The sequence below is a fragment of the Dermacentor albipictus genome, chromosome 1 (genome assembly GCF_038994185.2).
Source record: "Dermacentor albipictus isolate Rhodes 1998 colony chromosome 1, USDA_Dalb.pri_finalv2, whole genome shotgun sequence".
NCBI classification, from domain to species: domain Eukaryota; kingdom Metazoa; phylum Arthropoda; class Arachnida; order Ixodida; family Ixodidae; genus Dermacentor; species Dermacentor albipictus.
In genome coordinates, this window is record NC_091821.1 from 409,310,398 (window position 1) to 409,334,758 (window position 24,361).

The window sequence follows — 24,361 nt, forward strand, 5'->3', positions numbered from 1 at the left end:
TGTACTGTTTCTTCTCTTATTTAATTCGGTTCAAATTTTCTTTACCTTATGACATGTTCAAAGCCCTACTAAGCTTCTATAAAGTCGAAGCTACATGTTGGCACTATTTCCGGGCTTTCCAGACGTAGAACCAGCGTTTAAGTAACCCTTCTAAAATCTACATGCTAGTGTGCCCCCCCCCCCCCCCCCATAACGGCAAAGCTTAAATTATACAGCACAGCGCGATAACAAGGGACAAATATTTTTCATTGCAATAGCAATTTCATGGACACTCCAGGCGAATTTCTGCCGTCGTCACTGCCGTCACCATCGCCATGATGTTCTGTATAAAGTCCCAGCACGATAACATCATCGTCGCGCGACGTATGCTGTATGTGCGAGTGAAACTTGCGAGGGTCACCCGACGACCGCGGCTTAATCTCGCGTGCGCAAGGGAGGAAAGCGGGGAGGAAGCGCGCCGTCTTCCGTCGCGCGTTAGGCACCGGGAGGAGGGGAAGGATAGAGTGGGGAGCGTTCTATTCCGGCGGCTGCTGCGTACGCCATGGCCGTGCAGGCGCTGTACCTTAACAGCGACGTGGACAGAGTGCGCCGAGTGTTTCTAGCTTCGCATGTGCTGTGCTTTTGACGGTTAGTTTGCGTTGGAAGCGAGAGGCAGCATGTAGGTAAATTCGCTCGCTGCTGCACTCGTTCTCCTTATTTCTTGAGCATTGGAACATCATGTGTCATACAACGGCTCATAATAGGGCCTTTCAACAGATTTAATTCTTACATCGGCTTGAGAACTTGACAATCTTGCTAACTCTACGGATAACCTTATTCGCCCATATGCCACTCAAGCTCGTCAAAAATTTCATTACGGTCACAAATTCACAAGCATAATGGCGAAAAGAAAGATACTTCAAAAGCAGTGGGAGAGTAAACGTCGAGAGAACAAGGCCATAAGCGGGAACGCCAGCCTGCAGGACCGTACCTTGTAGACGCTGTTCAGCATGAGGATCAGCACACCGTCAAGACCGTGCACGAAGAGGTTCCTTTTTTTTTGTACCGGAAATGGGAGGAAAGTGAGAAAAGAAGTGAGAATTCAGCGTGAGAAAAGAACGGCAGCCACTAGGTGCACGTATTCTGTAGCGAGAAATCGGCTGCGAGAATGGGAAGCTTGAGGGGCTATTGGAAACATCTTACCAAATGAGCTTGTTGTGGACGCTCAGCCAGTCGTCGAAGGTGTCCTCGGTGATGCCGAAGCGCGACGACTCGGTCTTGTCGGGCACGTGCAGCAGGTTCCTCATCAGAACTAACGAATTGCTCAGGCCTTCGAGGTCGTTTTCGGTCAGATCTTTTGGCTCCTGATCCTTTACCCGGCAGCGGGACACAAAACATAAAGGTTTCGCTTTCGCCTCCGCCGTCTCCGCGCTCGCTCTGCCATCATGTTTCCAATCACTCTCAATGTTTTGCTTCTCCTCTCGTCCGCACAGCTCAACGCATGCAGCGCACTCGCGAGAGTAAAAAAGTTCTAGATATGTCACTGGTATACTTCTAGTGATTCGCTTCTAGTAATGTGGTACTGGAGTGGAAGCTACAAGTGGCGTTAGCCAGCCAGGATAGCGTGTGTCTCTCCCTCTCGGAACTTTGTTCGTTTGTTTTACAGCTCAGTATCGAGGAAGTCTCTCACGCCCAACCCCCGTATTCACAATCGGGCCTCGAATCGAAGCTCTTCCTCGACTATGTGAATGGATAGACGGCACGGGCGATTCCGAAAACGGGACCCCGCACCACGCCGCTTCCCCTCCCTCCCCGAAACCTGGCGGTACTTCAGAGCTTACAGTAATGAGCGTGCCGCGAGCAACACCTTGTTTTTTCTACCTAGTTATTTCGTTTCCTACTTATATATCTCGCGTGTTTGCAGGAAATTCTCGGAGTGTATTTTGGTTTTGTCACGTACACCTTAAGTGCAGGAATTAAGCTTTTACCTTTGATTTTATCTTGTACGAGGTTCTGGAGCTGGCAGAGTGGAGCAGCGCGCCGCCCCCAGGACTGTAGACACTGGTTTTCAATAACGCATATTGGTGTATTTTACGAAGAGGGGGAGATGGGGAACGGTGAGCGGAGAAACGTTTTGAAATATCTAAGTACGGAAGCCTCGCAGCTTCAACTCCAGTGCCATACCATTATGAAACAAAGTGTAGACCGTCTGCAAGACAGCTCCTGCAGTGTCACAGTTCACGTCGGCGCCAAATAAAATCAGCGAAGTACTACATGCAAACGGCAGTGTGCTGACTCGACCACGATGGATAACAAAAAACAAGCAACCGCGGCTAAGTCCAAGTGGCCTACTCATATCTGTACGACTGGGTGCAGCGAGTCACCACGTGAAACTTGGAGTCGCATTCTGCATAGCGTGCCTGATTACCACTGCAGTTATACCCTGCAGCTTGCTTATTCGCTGTAATATATGTGGGCCGGGATAGTTGGTAATCTATTCTAAAAGAACAGCTTACAAGCTGACGTTCTTTCCGTCCTCTGTCTGCTGTCTTTTTACAACGCTGTAAGGAGCCGAAGCGTTATTAGCAACGCCTGATCAAGGTTTTTTCCAAGTGCGCAGAAATCTCATTGCGGTGTGCACTTTGTGCTCCACTGGTCTGTGATAATGCATAGTTCTAGCGTCGTCATTGTGATGAAGGTGATTTTGTCTGCACTCTGTTGCGAACAATCCTGCAACACAGTGGCGTTTCCGCGGTGTTTGGGATGAAGAAAACCGGACAGCACAGCTAGCTGTATGAGCACTGTGGTTTCTGACTGTGTTTGTGTTGGTATCTCGGTAGCACGAAAACGGCAGCACTTGTGATCATACTAAATTTTTTGGCTCTGTTCCAAAAGCTGGAACAACAAGCACAATTTTCAATCAACAAAAGTTTACATCTAATTTTACCTTTCTTGGCTGGTGCAATAATGAAATGGGTTATTGGGATAAATTTCAATGTGAAGCTTGTAAACTTTGCGATTATATGCTTAGACGCTGTAGCACCAGCCACGGTCTATGCCTCTTGGAATCAACAAGGCCGTAGCTTCTGCTCAAATACTGTGGAATAACATTTGAATTTTCTCAGCATAAGCTTCTGGTCTCATCTCATTACTTTTTGTAAAATTTCTGTTTGTATTTCGGATATTAAACAGACCAAAATGATTTCGAAGCGTTCGAGATAACTGTTAGCTGATAATGCCCTTGGTTTGATGTGTGTTGTGCAAAAGGAAAAAAAAAACATCTTCTGTCAATTATAGGCCAAATGAAAATATTAATGTAAACTCCGCTAAGAAACCTCCGTTAGGAAATCACCGCATTGACTCATTTTACGGCTGAGAATCACAAATGTGTTACTTAAAACTGATTACAAGCATGCTATAATTTTAATGTTGAAACTACTGTGCAAAAATTGGATTTAGACGCCCATGTTTCCCGAATTTCCTTGAAGTAGTATGGCGTCTCTCATGTAAATAGACAAGCCATTTCCTCAAACACCGGTGACATACACTAGGAAAAAAAAAAAAAAGAACGTGCTGCCTTTACTAACCCATAGCTTGCCAAGTTTTTCCACGGGACGGACCTGGATAGAAATAGAAGAAAGCGGATGAAAATGTACGTTTCTGATGAAAACTTGTTCAAATAGCATTGGTGCGGTTAGGCCCAAGATATAGAAGAAATGTCATACAAAGCACTCACCAAATAAATACAAAGGACGTGATAAATTAAAGCAATTCCATTCTAATTTTATTTGTTGCCATTTACACTCCGCGATTGGTTAAAATTTTCTGGGGCATGCCAAATTCACCTGTTACACAACACCGGGAAGCAGTGAACACTGTGACATGAAAAAGTTTTACTATGACAGACATGTTTTTCCTCGCAGCAACAATTTTCAGTGTTATCGACTGCGTGACGCTGTGGGTTGGCTAATTCCCTTTAAAGAAATCGATGCTGAAGTAGATTTGTTCCAAAGTGAGGATAGTTATTCACATTTCTATTGAAAACAACAACATTCGGTTATTATTGTGCGCGAACTCGAACATTTTACGTTTTGAACGTGATGACAACCGGCATGGTTTTAAGAGGCAGAGCCTCGGAATCGCGCTAAGCTGTTGAAGAGCCAATTTTGCACATAAGGTGCTTAGAGCTATGTACAGCTCATATGTTGGATAGGTTTCTCATCCTCTGAGAACTAAAACACAATTGCAAATTCGGAAATGGCAAGGCACACTTCAAACAACGCTGGTACTTCTGACGGAAATGCCACTTCAGGTTTTATTCCTAATAATAATAAAAAAAACTTGAGTTTCCTGCTTCTCACACAAGCTTCTCGCCAGGATATAAAATTTGACGATTCTGCTTGACAGGTCCGAAATCGAACAACATGCAAAGCTTCCACATAAGAAATAGAAAAAAAAATAGTTGTGCAAGAATCGTTGACGATAATTGTCAATGCAAGCAAAGGCGCACGCTTCTGGAAAGCTATACTTGCTTTTCTAAAGGCTTTATGCACTCGAAAGCACATATTTGTTGTAGAGAAGACATTTATGTATATCGCTTGTTGTTTCATTGCCTTATCTCTTAGTTAACATAACCGTTAACGAGCACAATCTGTCGCGGTAGCACGAGTGGCGAGAATAGTATAGTGGCAGAATAGTATATGCAAGCCGATTTGTCATATGTGTGTTGTCGCTAGCGTCAACAGCCCCTGCGTGGAAGGAGACTGTCATCATTCTTACCTGCCGTCACCACAATGGGAGAGGGTGGCATTTTGCATTGGCGCCTTCGTATTGGCGAGGAAAGTCCGACCATTATACCGAACACGAGGAATGGGTGAAAGAGCCACAGAAAGCTATTCGCTTTGGAAAAAAAATGGCATTGCGTACTCTTTAACTACATTTCGGCGATAACCTTGAGTGACGATAAGAAAAAACGACCCACGAAGCATTTGTCATCGCTGGCAAGGCTTTCGCGGCGGTGTCCAGAGTTTACTGCGAGCAGTGTTTCAATGCGAACCATTCTGTGGCTCATCCCAGGCACGTTGGGGTAGGTAGGTAGGTAGGTGGTTGCGTAGGTTTATGTTTCGCATCGTTTCGGGCATATTCAACAAGAAAGAGAATACGGGGATCAAACTTCCGGCGCCCAGCACAACAGCCCGATGCTTTAGCCATGGTATTGGGCCACGATCCCACGCTAACTTCTCTCTTGCTAACGCGAGCTTGCTCTTTCAGACGCTAGGCGAGTGCGTCACGTGGCATAGCACGAGCGAGAGCACGTGCGCACGCGTCGGTGACACGTCGCACCCATTTTTAAATGCGAATAATTTCTTGGGGAACATTTGCCAGTTTGACAGTACCTGTCTAGTCGCCTACGTCTTGGTACTCTCTTGCTCGTTTCGTTAACTTGGTGTTAACCAAAATAGGCATAGTATGACAAGAGTGTTTGACGAACAAGTATGATTGGTCAGGACAGGAATATCGTGACACGTGTGTCAAGTCGGTCATGAAACAGCCGTCTACGTCTTAGTGCTCTCATGGTCGTTTCGTTAACTTGGTATGTACCACAATTGGCATAGTATGACAAGAGTATATGACGAACATAAATGATAGGTCTTGACATGAATGTCGTGGCATGCGTGTTATGTAGATCATGAAACAGCCGCCCACATCTCTGCGCTCTCAGGGTCGTTTCGTTAACTTGGTAGGCTCCCTGCACACTGCTTCGCATAACATCGATTCCCATAGAGTGTGGGATTTGCCGGCCTTTTCCCGATCGTAGCTGCAAGTGCTTTGAGTCGCCCTGTTAGGCTGCACCGCCTGCTCAGTATGGGACCATGCCGAAACAAAACAGGTTGTAGCATTTCTTCGCCGGTGTAGCACAAAACCATTAGCCCCATCTGGTAACGCTTTTCAGAACTCCATACGGTGCTGGGTAACATTCCATACATAGCAGTCAACGCTGTGGAAGCTACACAAGAAGTTCTGTCAAGAAAATTTACCACTCCGCGCATTCCGTCCATGGTTCGCTGCGCGCCAACAGCGTTCGCTCGCACGAGCATGCGCGAGGCTGCTCGCGACGGGTTCCAAATAAAAAACCCGAAAAGAACAACAAACATAAAACTGATCTAAAACAACGCATTAGTAGGCGTATAACACAGTGTGTTTGTTTCTAAGGATTGAAACTTGTTTCATTCAATACTGAGTAAATTACAGTTGCGCACAATTGCGGTCAAAAAAACACTGAGCTATATCCAAGTGCGAACGAAGCCATGCACTGCAAGAAGTCTCCCTAGCCTCCACAGCGTTGACCGCTATGTATGGAACGGAGTACAGCTGCTTGCAAGATGCTTCGCAGAACGTACATAGCGTTTCTCTTGGTTTCAAAATGCCACTCATTAAATAATAAAATGTTATAGAAGGCACAGTCTTCGCCTTTTTGTCACTAGAGACGACTTTAGCGTCTTTTTCGTTTTCACGGAAGGCTTTCTTTTTTCTCAGGGCAGTGAGAGTTCTTCTCTGGGCCTGCCGGTATGCTTAACAAAATTGTACACTGCTACCAGGCCCATAACACTTGCATTTTGTCTGCTGCTGAAGGCGGCACCACTCGCCAATCAGAAGTCTTCGGCTGATGTGGTATTGGGGTCGTGGATCGAGAACGTGTCTCTGCGTGGACTCTACACTTTCCAGCTATGTGGGCCTTGGTATTATGGACGGCACACCACCGGAGAACGCCCGTGCGGCTTGTTTCCGTGGCAGTCTTATGCAGCCACCAATACGCTGTGAAATGTGGGTGGGTCACTTTGCTACTCAGGGCGTTGTAGCGTTCGATATTATAAAAAAAAAACCAATCACACGGAACCTGTTTCGGGTGTGTTATAAGCAGTGAACGTAATCTTCAGTCATACATGCATTAAATTCTGTCCGCTCAATAAGCTGTATTCCCGAACCAACTGCTTTCCATAAAGTTGTCGACTGAAGCGAATAATCTCTGTGCACGTTTTCTGAACTAGAACAGCATCGGCATCGAGTAGAGTTCAACGAATACACCCACACCAATGATGTTGCGCGCGCGGGAGAAGTAAGGCTGAATTATTTTCCTATCCGAAGCCGCTATATAGCCTGAAACATGCAACGCTGTCATGTATGATAGGCAGCCCTACGTGGAGTGGCCTCGGTAACTACGTGTGTGGACGTAGGCCATTCCCGCAGGCACGCAAGATGTTTTCGCGAAAAGACGAGAGCGTGCTAACCGTTCTCATCTTGGCTTTGAGTACCCTCATGATGGACTCCGTGGAGCGAACGTCCAGAAAGGAGCGCTTGGTCTCGAGGAGAAGCTTATGCAGGTTCTGGATGGCCTCCATCGCCGTCTTGCTCTGGAGAGCCAGATCCATCGGAATGAGACATTCGACAGGCGTAGTCAGCCGGAGCAGCACCCTGCGTGATGCGAAACAAAGAAGTGGTTCCACAGCAGAGCTTTAGAAACACCGAATAACGCTTCCCAGCGGGGAAACAGTAACTAGAGCAGCAAACGCAAAGCCACCCTTCTTCGCCTTCGTACCGACATTTCTCGCTTTGCTACCACTTGTGTTATTTACCAAAGCCCTCCTTCCACTTCCCTCGTGTGGGTAGCCAAACAGAAAACTTTCGCGCTAACCTTTCCGCCATTTCTTACTCCGCTGTCTTCCCTTAAATGACCATCAAGTTGAGTGAGATGACTAGTTGACTGAAATGCATTAGCGTTCCAGTTATTTTTGTGCTTGAATTACTAAAAAGGCGTTTTGTTAAAAAAAAAGTGTAATAGCGAAGCATTTTGCCCTCAATTTTGACGGCACTTGTCTCAAAATTCAGTCAAGTCCCAAAATTCGTTCCAAGTGGATTTACCTCGAGAGGTCACTGGCTTCAATTCATAAGTTGCAATATGTGCCTAAATTAATTACTTAATAAGTTCAGTAGTGAAAATTTGTTAATTGGTTGTTTATGAAATTGATCGGTCGTTTCTTCGCCAAAGTAATATCCGACTCCTCGATCGAGCAGTCCAGCTCGAGGATTGCCAATATGCTATCGGCCACAGGCGATATCATAAACAAAAATTATTGTCGGTATAAAAAAGAGAGAGAGAGAGAAACACCCGGTGTGGATACGCGGGGTATGTTTGGCTAAAAGTCATCACAGGTACAATGAAAATACTATTGTTTATTTCGGTTCTATTGGGCTGTATGCTTGCCTCGCAAGGTTTTATTAGAACGGCTAGCTTTCCCAACTAAACATTCTTCTCCGTATTTTCAGTGAATAAATAAACCACGGCATTTTACGGACTGTTTTTCTAAACCGAGTTTGGAGAGCAGCACGCCACAGGAGAATTTTTATTTGAAGCAACTTCTCTCTATAATAATGTCAAGGAAGAAATCGAGTAGTAGCAGTCGGCATGAAAATAAGACTGCCAATTGCCATATAAACGAATCTATGATGGCAAATTAGCTTCCATGAGGTCAAAGTACGAGGAAGTTAAAGTACAATGAACGCCAGAAAGACAAAATTTTGAAAATATTCTGCCAACTTTCCGTTATTTCCACGCTCGCTTTGGTGTCTTGGTACTTCTTAATTAACTTTAGTTTTGGTACGTTTTTATATCGACAACTAGATAACGCTTACCGCAACAGTCTGATACCTCAGTCTTGTCTAATGAATACTAATCTTACGCGATTTTCACTGAACAATAACCTTATTCTTCCCATGGTACTACGCACAAATTATGGCAAGCAGAGTGTCCACTTTTCATCCGTTTCCTTCTGGAACACACTACCTCCTACTATCAAATCATGTAAATCATTTCAATTTAAACGACAACTAAAAGACCACATTTTATCATCTGCCACCACTTAGATAAGTATTTTTTCCCCTCTATATGTACATTTGGTTACGCAACACAAATCAAAGTTCATTTGGTTAGGTCTCATTATCCATTTACTTTCATAATGGTGTTATAGTTCTGTAATTAGTCGAATCTAATAATAATAATCATTGCGCTTTTTCACTAGCATGTCTGCACCTGATTTGTTTAGTACTGCTAAACCTAAAAAAATACTAAGTTTGTTATCTTTTTAATATTTTACACTATCTGTTTCAACTGTTGTTTATATTTTACTTATACAATGTACAGGAGGTCCCATTACAGTCTTTGACCTCGGGACCTCCTCCTGTATATTGCCTTGTACCTTGCATATTGCCTTGTCCTGTATATTGCCTTGTACTATATCTTGTCTATCAATAATAAAACCTTTTTCACTTGGTCTCACGCCAACGCTAATTCCAGACTACGCTGCGGGAACCTTAATCTCGGCCCTCCTGCAACGAACAACTGACGTTCAAGCGTCGAGCGTGGCCCGATGGTAGCAGCTGTTTGACGTCCGACGTCAAAAACCCATTCGTTCCAGGCATTTCCACCTTGGATGTCATATTGTCGAATCAGCCACCTTGACTCAGCTCTGATTGTCTCAGAGGGCAGCTACACTCTCTCTCTATGATTGAAAACGCCTAAATGACGAAATTTGGAAATGCGAAAAAAAAATGCATCCCCTGCGAAGATCGCCACAGAATGCAGTCGATGCGTGACGCTGGGAGTGAGCAAATCGGCAGGTGCAGTTCCTGTCGTGGTGCCTGATTAGGCTCGTGGCTGCTTCGTCCTTGCAATTTCATGTTCATGCTGTCGCAGGTGTTCGATTCTATGACGTTCAGCTTCAAGTTATTTAGTGCGCGACAGCGTACATGACAACATCTGCATTGGGCGCAGAACGCATCGGGCGCAGAACGATTCCAGTTCCGTTGCCTTCTTTGCCATCTCGCTCCAAATAAACGCTCGTTCACTGATAAGGCCTCTTGCCTTACGCGCGTTACTCCAGGGGCGGAGTAATAACCCTCGTTACGTGTAAGCCAAAGGAGCAGCCGGATCAAGAAAGAAATCGGAAAGGAATGCGCAAGTGCGCTATCATACGAAACCGCCAAATCGGCGGTCGAGTCGGTGCCTTATGCGCATGCTTTATGGGGGCGCACAAAAAAACCACATAGCCGTAACGACGCGAAAGCATCCGAGCTTCTCACACTCTCGCAAGAAAAATAAAAGAACGTGTGAGGCAGCGGGCAGCGTGTAACAGCAAGTGAGGCCATTCACCACCGCGGTAGAAAGAGGGATGACACGACCCCACAAGTGCAGCAAAGGGACCGTGCACGCAGGGAAATGAGGCATTGAAAGGACTGCGGGGACGCTCCTCGAGCCAGGCAAGGACCGGTGTCTTCTCTTACACGTGCCCTGCCTTACACGTGCTCGCTCGTCCACGTGCGAACCGACTGCAAGGCTCCCTATTGAGGTCGCGCGTTCCGCATACTGAACGACGCACTTCGCTTTCGGCGAGTAGCACGGATTGTTCTTTTCTTCCGCGTTCTGCTGATATGAGCCGCTCTCTTGTGCGCGTGCTCGATGGACGTAATGCGGCCTCGCGTATATGCTCCTTCGCACGGCGCGTGGGCGAAAGATCTCCGCAGGTGTCCACCGGATAAGGTTAGGCGGCAAGAGTGATTTTATGTGCTTGTTCTTAATCTCTTGTATTTTCGTTTAGACGATGAGATAGCTCTGAAAGTTCTACCTCGCAAACCTCTTCTTTTTTTTCCCCACTTATCTCGCATTTGTTTTGTATGGCTGAATTTTTGCACATTACTTAATATTGTCAATATGTCAGTAACAGCCCATTCACTGTCTCGTAGCAATATGCTCATATTTACGTCGCCACTCGGTGCCTTGAGCGGCGAAAGAAGCCTGCCTGCACGGCATAGTTCACAAGTAGGTTCGTGTGTAGAAGCCCAGGTTTTCGTAAGTAAGCGAGCGCTCACAGAGTTTGTGTGGCCTTATTTTTCAACCACTCTTCAACCACGACAGGCCTACAACCGAGCTGACCTCCCCGTTTCCCATTAAATCCATGATGCCTCGCAGTATGATTGAACTTGGAGCGAACTATATGCGGTTCTTGTTCTTTAAACAAGATATGAGAATGTTACAGTGCTGAAGTGGCGTACTTGTGACGTGGCTTATGGTATATGGACACTCGAAGCGAATTTTTTCCGTCGTCGCAGCCGTTGGCGTCATCGTGAAGTTAAATCATGGGGTATTACGTGCCAAAACCACGATCTGATTGTGAGGCACGCCGTAGTGGGGGACTCCGGAATTATTTGGGCTACCTGGGATTCTTCAACGTGCACCTAAGTCAAAGCACAGAGGTGTCTTCGCATATCGCCCCCATCGAAATGCGGTCGCCGCGGCCAGCATTCGATCCCGCGACCTCGTGCTTAGCAACCCAACACCACAGCCACTAGGCAACCGCGGCGGGTTCACCGTGAAGCTGAGTATATATATTTAGCCCTGCTGAAGTTTTTACATGACATGAAACTAAATGAGCGGCTCAAGTAGGGCGGCCGCCTAATGCACATAAGCACTCACCAATTCTCTTATCATCATCATCCATCCCAGTACATTCACTCCCCTTCCCCCTTCCCCAGTGTAGAGTAGCAGACTAGAGCGCACTAGCTCAAGTCGGCCTCTCAGCCTCTCTTATCAATAAAATATTCGTCTTCTCTTAGGCATGATATATGCCATGCCGTGCTATATAATTTGTATGTTTGTATATCAGTGTACTTTTCTGAATGCCCTTTCTGTTACGATCCCTGACTGGATTGACAGTATTGCATAAATAAATAAATAAATAAATAAATAAATAAATAAATAAATAAATAAGGTGCGTTATATGCGGCTTGTATTGCCACACCATTATATCAATAAGGTTGCTCATGCCAGGTCTTACATTCTCAACAAAATTATTTCTCAGGATTTTGAGATGTCAGCCCACAAAAAAACGTCGTGAAACAAAACAGTGTCATCTCATGCCCTTTATCTTATTTTTTTTCAGCGGAATAAAGCTTTAAATTGACGTGTCGTTATCCTAACGTCTTGGCTTTTAATTCGGGTAGCACTAACATTTCATGCAATGGCGACATAACTGCGCATAGCATAAAAACCGCAGGAGGAGGAAAAGAGATAAGTAGAAGGCAGGGAGGTTAACCAATAAAAACCGCAACAGGGTGATGAACCTTCGGGGATTGGGAGACTACTCAGCATAGCGTGCAAGTATTACATTACGTGGAGCTGTAATTATATTTCATACTTCAGGATCAAGTCCTTGTCCTTTATTTATGCCGGCGAAGTGCAGGGGGAGGGGGAGGTTACTCTTCCTTCTCCCGGAAATGTAATCTTTATTGGCTTCCAAATGCTTTCACAAACTTCACAGTTTTTCAGGATTGGCTTCAAGGACAACATTTTCTGCGCAGAGAAGACTCGTCGGGGGAAATATAAATAATATTTCATTCCAATCGACTTGATAACGTCTGCGCAGAGGGCCAGCCGCCACCGCTCACGTTTTGTAACATGAATTCTATGAATTCCCTGGAGGCATTATATAATAACGCCAGTTGCGCGTCGTCGATGTTGCGGCGAAGGAACGTCAACCAGCATGAACGCGTAAATATTGGATTTAATTTAAACATATAGACATATGTGCGTCAAGGCTACGTGGCTTAGAATAGGTTTAAGTTCAGACAGGGTTTAGTTGGCAATCATTCTGGGATCAGCGCAGCCTAGCTTTTTCACTGTCGATTTCACAAGCCTACACGCAACAACACAAAGCATGATGTCAAGCGTGAACTTATCGCAATATAAAGGTCGCCCAGCTGACCTTTACACAGGCGGCGAGTGAGTTATGACTCTTCAACTTGAGAAAAAGTTTAACGCTGCTTTTCGATTAGTTTTTTTTTAAATTCAGTAATAAATGCGCTGTAAAGGTTTTGGCACAATCTCTTTTTAATGTTCTGCATTAGGCAAAACAATAATAAACGCTTGGAGGTCACCACATGCGTGCAAATGACCCAGAAAACATTGGCGCACAGCGCGGCTTAGGGAAGATTAAAACATTTGGAACAACCTCATCGTCTTACATGGGCTTTGTGCTTCCAGTGTGAACGGAACGCGTCGGCAGTTTATTACGCATGCTATACCTTTGGAGAGCTTTTTTCCCCCACACTACTACAGGAACACTACTACAGCACTACAGGAAGCGCAGATACACGAAATGAGTCTCTGTGCTTACAACCACGAATGATAATCCTCATTGTTCTCAGAAATCTGGACTACGCTAATGCCACGGTGTATCAAACGATATAAGTGCTGTGCTAGTTTCTCATGTTGGCATATTAGAGCCTTCGTACACGGCGAAAAAAAAAATCTAATTGAAAAGAAAGTCGCTGTAAAATTCTCAGCGTGCCTTTCCGCAAGTTTCTGGCCTTTTAGGTAGGTCAGTCCTGGGGAACAGCGTAATTGAGCTCTATTCTTTTACGCATGCAACCAGCACATTTAAGTGCAACATATATGGGTAACACTGATGCTGCAGTACTTAGTGCCCAGAAAGCGGTATCACGGGGTCAAGCATTGCACTAGATCTGACGTTTAAGTTTATTTCATGCAAGTGAAAAATTAATGAACTTTTGCTTTGTCTACGCGGACACATCGCCATGTGTTCGCTAGCTACGAAACTTGACTGATGGTGTTTCGACTCTAACGTGTGGCTTGCTTTTGTTCTACTCAATATAGGCGCAGAAAAATTTGCAGTGTTTTTAGGCCTTGTCCTAATGACTGGGAGAACTTACGCGAGAAGCAACTACTGAAAAAATATGCTAGTGGCGATGAACATGCGCACAACACGGTTCACGCCTTATAAATTTATATTTTACATGCTCTCAGGGTATTATTTCTGACAATGTTCTTTGTTATTGTTTTACTAGAATTGGCGTTTTGCGGCTAAAAGGCGTCGTGAGATCATTACGGTTATGAATTTCAGCGTTCTGTCATATTATCTGGCCGGCTCCTTCACATATCGTTGGTGCTTTTATGCAATGATTACCACGTGCAGCTGTACCATATCGCTTCCACGGCAAGGATTAGTGTGTGCTTGCCGTGCTTATATGTCACTTGTGATTGTCATGCCAGTAGACTTGGATGTTCCGAATGCTCGCAACTCATCGGTGGTGTATAGCTCGCAGCTAGCTATTGGCACATTAACTCACAGTTCGCGATCGTTTCTTAACGTAATCAAAGAAGCATCACATTCCCTGTCGAATGCTTTAGTCCTCAAATCTTAATTTTCGAGTGTGCGGCATGTAATCTTTAGGAACACATTACCGAACAAATCTGCCAATAATTTGGGAATGTTATCTAACTATCCACCTATGAAGCTTTCTGCCCCCTTTGCTTCAGCGTCCTCAGCCAGGCCGGCTCTCATGTTCTGTGGAAACGCACATATGTGCAGAAATCAAATCTTCATGAAATATAAATGCTCTTGGGCAGGAGCAAATGAGCTCCCTGTTGAGTGTCACATTCCATACATTCCATACGCAACACTTTTGAGCACAGCCGAGCCACAAGAACTCGAAACTACAGCGAAATATGGAAAAAGTAATATGTATAATTTCACAAGAATGCCAAGAATAAGAATGATAAGAACGAAGCCAAACATGCCATAATTAGATTTAGTGACTTTCTGACTTTCGTGGTTCTTCCGGAGACTGTGCTATTGAGCGTGCATCACTGTGCTGGAATTTTTGTGATCGTCGTGGACCCACGATCTTTCATAATGATAGTCGTAGCCTGTCAAAACATGTAGCGTTGCCAATAGTTCCTAACTGTTTATCTGCCATTTTTTTACAATGTAAAAGAAGATATATTCCTTCTTCATCCTCTTCACAGGATGAAGCTAGCGCTGTCAATTTTTCCGATGTTAAACAAGAAGACCTTAGTACGTGCCAGTATATCACAATGATCTACACCTACATCTTAGTGTCGGCTGTGCCAAACCGGAGTATATGGACCATCGTTTAAACAGAGCGGCTTCTTTTAATCGATATATTGAATCACGTGTCCTGTCATTATCGTATGACCTGGAGTTTTCAGCACTCTTGCGAGGAGAGCTTCCCTGGACAATAAATACGCTGCAGATGCTTTCTTAAGATACAACGCCAATCAGCGGACACTATAGGTAATGACGCCTAGTTGTCTATTCCAAGAGATGTCCAGTGCCTTGTCAGGTTCATAGATTCACAGATACAGAAAAGAGTTTCGTTGTGCTTCCGTTTTGCGCTCTGCACTGACTACGTCTTCTATACAGAGTCACTTATTCTAAGATAGCTAGCCATTTTGGTTCTTGCAAAAAGTATTCTATTGAACATAATATTGCTAATAAAGCTATGTCGTGAGAAAATTCCTTGTTCTGGTCTGTTTCAAAATTTCCACAGTAGATAGAGAAAAGATACACCGAAAGAAATTAAAAAAGGGGAAAAAAATGAAGGAAGTTAGAGAGGTGGCAACATATGACTCATTTTTGTGAAGGCAAAGGTGCCAGAGTATCAGGCATTCACAGCTAAAGCGGATTAGGAACAACGTAAACAAGCAATGACTAAACGTCCGTTGAATTGCAGCGCGTGTTTTCAGTTCTTTATGCATGGTGCTGTTCGAATAACAGCGCTCGGACAGGACCAACGTACAGACATTCATGGTGATTTGAAGTGACTCTGTAAGCCCATTTATGTAGGATTCAATGTGCTGCTGTGGGATAAATATTGACGGATATGCTCTTAGTTTTCTAGACAGTTTGGCAGCTGTGTGCCATAAGCTCGTTTAGCACATCGCCATAATCAATCCGCAGCTAAAACATTTCTGATAGAGCCCCTTTCTTATGCCAGAACATCGCTAATGACGAACTTATGGTTGTCATTTTTGTTCATCAACGCTTCCACCATTGAAACTGCACATGTGCTAGCGTTTCATACTAGCGTGACTATAAAGATGGCTGTTAAATATTCTCAAAGCAAGTGAGGTGGCGAACCAAAGCCTTGGAATATCGAGTTTAGTTTGCATTCATGAGCAGCGGTTGCGGTGCATCGGTTCTTCTGCTGATTTCGTAAGAGGATTCGGTTAAGCGAGGGTGGCCCTGAATGAGACGATGTTGTATCGCCAAAATAATGTCATCTAGTTGTGTGGCCTTTACAAAAATCGACAGACTGTCGCGGTCCGATTGTTCGCGAAGTATGTGTATATGACGTGTATGTGGAGCATCGGCTAACCTTTCAGCGCCTGTATCATTTATGTTTTTCTCTAAAGCAATAGACATGGACCACACGAATGCGGTACACCGAAGTAATGACAATTGTTGTGATTTTTACGTGAGCTTGCTCACGAAAGATTAGACATAGAGCGCAATGAGCTAAATGAAGAGAGCTTTTACAGTGAACGCACGTCCTCTTTGGTACCCTACATTTGGGAAAAGTAATGTAATGCAATGAGTTCAAACGCAACATATGATAGAAAATAAAAGGAAGAAGCTAGAGAACGAACAATGAATATTACACCTAATAAAAAGTCACTAACGCCATGACGATTCCACGAGATGTTATGCAAGGGATCTAGGAGCTCCGATTGCGTTGTATTTTGATAAGCTTATGACCATTCGAATATAAGTACTTCGAGGGTGCGATAGTCGTTATTTAGGCTCGCATATCCGTCTAGGAATGCAAACTGTAAGACACGGTTTGGAAGGCATTAAAGGGAGAGACAGAAAACCAGAAGGAGAGGGACGGTAGATAAGCAGGGATGGGTCGTAAGATAAAGAAAATAAAAGACATCACTTTGGCATGCCACATTTCACGATAAAAAATAGTTAACTTTTTCTTTATAGACATTATCGCCAAATGTGATGTGCGAAAGTGAATCTCCTGCCATTATTTATCATTTATCGGAGCGCGTGGGACGATACACGCTGTCTCATGTATCTTTTCGTTGTGCAACAGCACGATTGTTACGTGATAGTGTGATTATGCGTGTATGTAGCTAACCGTTTTCTCAAATAAAATTTGTTGAAAGCCAGTGCTGCGCGCGTTTACTCTTTTTTCTTTCATCTTTTTCACGCTGTACGTATGCTGACGTTACTTTAAACCGCCAAGGCATCAAGGTCAGCAGCGAATTGACTGAACCATTTTCTGCTGTAATAAACATTGTAGCTTTTGTTTTTCTTGGGCGTACAACGGACATGTTGCAGTTATATTTTGGTTAGCTGGTAGGAGGCAGTAAGGACTGCAGTAAAAGCCAATTCTTATATGACTACGTCGATTACGGTTCGTTGCTCGGCTCCCACTCCATTGTTTGCGTTAACGGCGCGGCGAATGCAAGCAGCTATGCTGCGTAGGCGGACATCGTATTGCATGTAATGCGAAATCAATCGTTAGGACATTCCTGCCGTGGTGCTGTTATGAAAGCACGCCTGCGCCCACGCTGTGTCGCATTGCTTCGCGATGGATCCAGGAGTAAAACGAACCGACCTCAATAACGATCGCCGTGTCGAAAGGTTTTGTGCTTTCATACTCTGCTTGATCTAGAGTACCTGTTGTTTTGCACCTAAACAGTGAAAAGTAACGTAACCGGCCATGTCGATTCCAGGAAGACCCTTCATAAAGAGCACCACGGCAGGAATGCCCTAATGATTGATTTAGCATCGCAATTTACGTGTGTTCCTGTAATTTGGGAAATGATCATTCAAGACGACCGTAAAATTTATTAACGTTAAGCCATTCGTATTCAGGTGTGGTCGCTAAATTATTGGCTTTGCGCATAATCATTGCCTTTGTGCACGAATGCATTCCGTTGTTTAGTCTTGTAGATATCTGAGCTTCTGCGGGTGTTAAAAAAAGAATAAGAACAGACTATAAGAAGTTTGTCAGTGGAATTACGTTAGGACTGACGAGAATAGAGCATCTTCTTTTAAATAATTTTGCCATTGGGTTCCACATTGAAAGTGTCTGATATTTCATCATAAGCGCCTGGTGATCAAATATAAGTACAGAGGTTCCAAGCCTAGGAGAGAGCTTAACGTGGTATTCATATGAGCGCGTTGGCATAGCGAATCTATGGGAGGCTGTCAAGTGAAAAACTACACAAGCTCTTGGTGCCTATATCTTTCTTCGTTCGTGCGGTTTGTGTCACGTTAAGCCCTGACTGCCTGCCATGCATCCGAGGAAAGAACAAAGAAGGCGGCGTTCTCTGGAATGGAGACAACTAGGCTCAAAGTTTTCGGAAATTGCATAGTCCGAAGGGGAGTGACGAACAGTAAGAAAACCTTTAATGCAGGCTGCTCAAAATGAAGCCGAATGTGAGGCCGGATTGGGATATCGAGGCAAAAACTTGAGAGCGGCAGTAAGCGAGAGAATAAAGTTAATGTTCAAGTGGATATGCAACACTGATGGGTTAGCTTAAGATAGCTATGAAACGCGCACTAAAACAAAACTGTGACCATTCACTTGACCGAGAGAGATAAACAGGATGGGAAAGGCAAGCCTGTTAACTGGATAAGATTTTTCTTTGCTACCCTGCACCGGGGGAAGGGTAAGGTAATATTAAAGGCGGAAATAACAGCGCAGAGAAAAAAGCGAATAAACGAAAAAAGAAAGGATAGGGAAGGTCGTGAGCGTCTATAAGAACTACAGTGTGTCCAATAGGCCACCCGAACGTAAAAATTTTATGAGTGTTTTCACTACCTTGTGATGAGCAAAACGAGAACAAGGTGAAAGCAGGAGCCAACGTTTCGACAACTTCACTTGTCGAAACGTTGGCTCCTGCTTTCACCTTGTTCTCGTTTTGCTCTATAACGACCGAACGCAATATAGGCCGTTCGAGCTATCATGCATCGCGCGTTTAAAAAAAAAAAAATGGGCCATTTTACGCGAAGACAAAAAAAAAAGAAAATTAAATCATGTGGTTTTACGTGCCAAAACCACGATCTGATTATGAGGCGCGCCGTATAGCGGGGAACTCCGGATTAATTTTGATCACCTGGGGCTCTTGAACGCGCACCTAAATCTAAGTACACGGATGTTTTCGCATTTCGCCCCTATCGATATGCTGCCGTCCCTGGTTGGGATTTGGTCCCGCAACCTCGTTCTTAGCAGCGCAACACCAAAACCACTAAGCAACCACGGCAAGTTACGCGAAGATAGCTAAGTGCGTGTTGATAACAATCGAGTAGAGCAGCCGCCACTAACATTTGTTTGTTGATGCCACTCAGTTCAATGAATCGCAATTGGATATTTAAAAAAAATAAAGCTCTGGATGACATGCTGTAAATGAAGAATTTGTAGAAAAAGAATGCTTAAAACTGGCATGTTTTCAAGCAGGAACTCCTTGCTTGTTTATTTTTTTCAGTTTATACAGAAAGCCCTCAAAAAATGAAAAATATCGCCCGACTAATCGTCCACCTGCATCAAAAAGCAGCGTCTTCAAGCACGCTCCACAGGAGTTATTGACCGCACTATTTCCACGAAGCATGAGCTACCAGTTACCTGAACTCTTTCCTTATCAACACCAAGATATCGCGTTGTCATCAACATCAAGATATAGTGCTGTCGCGGGTGGGGCGTGCCAGATAGAGTGCCAGCTTTTCCACTATAGTGAAGTTAAACTTTCCATTTAGTGAATTTTGTTCTGCATATAGCATCACCTGCGGTAAACACCGTGTTTCCTTGCAGCACCGGCTTTCGTGTTGGCTTAATACGCTCGGCTCGGAACGTTGCTGGCCCTTTACTCACCGGGCCGAAACGCAGGAACAAAGAGAAGCACAGACGAAAAAAGAAAAAGAGACACGCGGCCTTTTGAATAAGCATGTCTCAAGATTGCAGTATTACTGTCGAGTAAAATAGCCATAATTTCGCAGTTCCGATCGCACTGCCCTTAGTGTAGGATCACTCGTAAAAAGCGCAGAAATTTGCTCCTGTTTTGCACCCACACACGTTCAGGAAATGTGGGCACTGGGCACGAGAAAGGCATTTCAGTCCGAACGCAGCTGAACGATGCGCTTGAAATATCACCAGAGCATGATGGCGATTACTGCCTGTACAGCAAAGTGGGAGCTTTCACTTCTATATCGAGATGTGAGGCGACCTCTAGTTATACGGCTCTGCCACGTTTCGGTTTTTGCCGCTGCCGTTCTGCGCCGTTTCGTCATAGCACGTCACGTTACATGACGTTGAGTTTCTTTTGTCGTAGTCTTCTACGTGTGGCAGCAAAAAAATTTCAAGCGCGAGACATGTTCGTCAATCGCCAGTTTATAAGTTCATCGAACGATCCATTTTATTCTACCCGCGCAGAACTAAAATAGAATGGCGAGACAGCTGATGAATACAGTCCGCGAGTGGACGAAGGAAGAAAGCACAAAGAGCCATTGTCTAGCGCGCGTGGGCAAAAACACGTGGGGGACTTTGACACGTAACGCTCGCGCGAAAATTGACCTCACGTTGTGCGCAGACGCCCACTCATACCCACTTATATCACTGCACGCACAAAAAAAAAAATCTTCCCTCAGCAAACTAACAACACAGGGCACAAAGAAAAAGAAGAAGAAAAAAGAACGAAAAGGAAGCCACCAGTAGTAGGCAGCAATATTCTCAGTCCGACAACCGCTGTCTGCAAACTCGAATTTCATTCAGCGAGCAAGACTCCGTATTGCGCCATAGTTCGAGGGAAGTGCTTGCTTTGCCATTAAAGAAGCGTGCTGAAGATTTCCGGGACACCTTGAGCTATAACGAAAATATTGTGATGGATCATTCGCTTTCACCGCGTATTGCGGCGCTCCAGGAGCGAGTGCGATTACCGACGTGCCTCCCACGTTCTTCAAGCGCCCTGGCACCCGCACGTGCTGCCGACATTTATTCCGCACGCAGTGAACCTCATTCGCACATCGCGCGTGCCCCTTTCCAGCTCCCCGCCCCGAGTGCAGCTACTGGCCCACGCGTCCAAAGGCAACGGAACATGCCTATGCCGTTTCCTAAAGGGGTTCCCCTGCCAGTAGACCCTTAAAGGTCGATGTTTGGGACGGCCGGATTAAGTCCCGATCCACCACTGCCGAGAGGACCGGCCCAGCCGAACTGAAATTTGAACCACGCAGAACAAAATGACGCCTGACAAAGTCATTATTGCAGTACATTTTTAATGCTTAGACTAAGTGATGATTGGCTGATTCATTTATTCATCCGTGCATTTAAGCGTTTCAAAGTAGTAATTGTGTATGAGAGACGCCGCATAGTGAAGTACTGCGAATGATTTCATCACAGTCGGTTTTCCAATCTTTACTCAAAGCTCAATATACGAACTTTCTTGCATTCCCCGTGTGTTACAGCTGTAAGATATGGAACAATATTCCTTTACATGCAAAATTAGAAATAAAGATATAAGAGTTAAGAAATGGGCTCGTATTGAGACATGGACTCCGATTAATATGTTTCTTTTTTTTCAATTTTCAATGACATTTACTTTGTGGTGCTCGGTGGTCACAAGCAATGATGGTTTGCTTCCTATATTTCCCTGTAGTTCTTAGTTTTGTATGTAATATTGTGTCGCTTTATGTCGTTTGCCAGTTTTGTGATATGGTGGCCATGATCAGCCAAGATAACTAAGAGAACAGATGGTAAACTGCATTTTTCCAATCAGAAAGTAAAATTCTGACTGAGGGCGATTAAGCTCTGGTTAACCTACTTCTTTTTGTATCATTCTCCCTTACAAATGCATGCCGTAGCTTATCTCTAACGCCGTTTCCGGCATTTCTCATGCACTTGTTACATATGGGTGCGAGCTTTGCAACTTTATATCCAGAAACGAGGAGGTCTGAGATGAACGCGAAGTGCATGGCTTATTTGAAGTAATGGTGTCTGGTTTCCTTGTCCTTCATATCAACTCCACCTTCAAATTTTTAAAATATTTATACTCGTGATATGAAGGATGAAATAAAAATTTGTATTAGGTGCAAGGAGACATTTTCATGTGCAGGAAGGTATTAAATTTAATAGAAGAAAAAAATCGGTCCGCTAATGGCTATTATAAGAACTACGCAGGGTGAGTGCGGACGCCATGCCGCTGCGAAGATCGCCAATCTAAAATGATATATAAATGTTTGCACAGCAATGTAGTTTACGGACTCCGTAGGCATCCTGTGAGCTCTTTCATTCGCAACGACATGCTTCCCTGTTGTTGCAAGACCCCTTGAGAATGGGTATCATGCGACATGATCACGATATTGGCCCCATGATTACCAGATGTAACCAGTGCGTTTTTAACGGCGTACAGGTTAAATCAAAAGGCCGACAATTTATCGTATGTTGCTTCGAAACACGAGTGTAACTCTCTCACTCCAGGATCAAGACAACGCTGTAGTCTCACGCACTCGACATTTTGGAGCTCATATTATTCAACAGAGAGTCGCCTTCCGCTTGGTTGCAATTTTAGACGGACAACGGCAGCATGACTAGTTGTGCGGGAAACACGCAGCTAGCGCTGGGCGATCTGAGGACACATAATCAAAGCGTTGTGTTAGGTAAGCGCCATCAACGATTGACTGTGGCCCCGAAGATCGCCTATTTTATGCGGCCGATCGCTATGTTCAGCGGTGGACGTTTCAACGTCGTCCAGTGAGGAGGCTCTTTCGCAAGGGAAGTGTTGCGAACACGATTCCTTATCTTTACTTACAGTACGGGAGGGCCTTGCTCATTGATTGTAGCCGGCCATAACATATGTATAGGGTACATCAGAGGTTCGTAGAGAGCTGTGTTAGAGTAAGTACCATGTTGTTTTGGGGCGGCGCCCGCCACTAGAGCGGACTATTATTTCCTTGGCCTGCCGCGTACGTTGCTCGATGTCTGCCATTTATCCCAGAGGTCGTGTGTTTGGACGCGACCAGGTTCATTGCGTCGTCCTCTTCTTCCTTTAAGCTATTGGCTTGGCTTCCCGTTTGTCTTGTTTTCTTTTTGTTTTCGCACTCACATTGCTTGTTCAGTGAGTAACAAGGACTTGGATTATATTTTTTTGTCTTTTTCTCTTGAATTATCTTTCTTTTCCCCTGCTCCTATTGGCACGCTGAATTACTTGTCGTTTTACTTTTGTTTATGTGAGGTGCCATCTTACATCTTTCCTATTTTCTCCCCTTCATTATACCTTTTAGATCCAAGTGCCATTCCCTTGCAAAGCGAACGACGAGAAAACGCCATTGTCACTCCTTTCGCGAAGCTTCAAACAGTGAATGGACGAAATGCGAAACGTGTGCATTGATGCGTTGCAAGTTAGAGTGAAGTTAGGCAACATTTGAAGGTGCGCTAACCGAACTCGGAGAGCACCGCTCCACATTGAAGTCATTGAAATAAACTAAGGCCCACAAAAATTATCTTGCAAGGAGATCGCGGACTGAAACCTACAGAACACAAACATTGTAACTTCAAGATATGTACTGCGAGAGAAGCTCCTGGAAAGATGCCTCAAGAATTGCCTGCAATTCAGCACTTGCCCGGCATTGTTGCAATGCTTTTTCAAGCTTAAAATCGTACATGAGTAAGACGAACTGGAACACTAAGATCGTTACCATATTCTAGACACACAGTCCGGGATAGATCAGGATAAACCAGGGATAAATGATTGATTGCCAATCTTGTGACGTGAAGGAAGCGATCATTCAAGAAGGTCAATTTAAGCAATTGTTTCAGTGATGAAAAACAGGTTCATTTTATAAGTGAAATCTGTTAAATTGCTCATATGCTTTCAGAGAAGTTGATTTAAAGCAAACAATGGCTTTGATTGACCCGGATAAATGTAAAAATAAGAAAGTCGCAGCATCAATCGTGATAGCAAATTATTAGACACCTATGCGTAGTAAGGATAGCAGCTTTATTGGCCGTATAACCTTCTAAAGATTCGTTTACTAGCTAAATTAACATGCATGCTATCACGTGTGCACAGGTAAGCATGAACATATGTCACTTGATGACCGCGGACAATCGCTGTCAAAACGCTGGCTTGAGGAAGAGCGGCAGCAGCAGCGAGCGAATTATCCTTCGCGCTTCAACGTCTCTCGCTTCAACGCGAACTAGATGAAGAGAGCGCACACGAAGCTATCAGCCCTCGGTACGCCTAGACTGTACCCGCTACAGCTCGCTTTCAAGATAGGGCCCGCGTGGGCGCCCTCATCCACGCCATACGCAGCCAGCGCCGGAGTTCGTCAGTGTGCACCTGCAGTGACGATTGGTGAGCGAGAATAGGTATGGCAGCGCTACTGTGTGCAAGAGAGACTTGTGCTTGCTATTGCAGGTCCTTTCCGTCGAGTTTTGTGCAAAGAGCCTTAGACGTTTTCGGCATGTCCACGTGGCATATTGCTTATTTTTCACGTGGGCC

At 44.6% G+C, this 24,361-nt stretch overlaps 1 protein-coding gene across 2 annotated transcripts in view; it reads right to left on the minus strand.

Annotated features, from left to right (window-relative positions):
• tim (timeless) overlaps window positions 1–24,361 on the minus strand; it is a 67,178-nt gene that overhangs the window by 32,040 nt on the left and 10,777 nt on the right. For both annotated transcript variants that reach the window (XM_065451826.2, XM_065451825.2), the window contains exons 2-5: window positions 7,269–7,452; window positions 3,567–3,599; window positions 1,183–1,349; window positions 971–1,031 (exon numbers count right to left, since the gene is read on the minus strand). In XM_065451826.2, coding sequence (XP_065307898.2) covers window positions 971–1,031; window positions 1,183–1,349; window positions 3,567–3,599; window positions 7,269–7,452 — 445 coding nt within the window. The remainder of the gene's footprint in view (window positions 1–970; window positions 1,032–1,182; window positions 1,350–3,566; window positions 3,600–7,268; window positions 7,453–24,361) is intronic.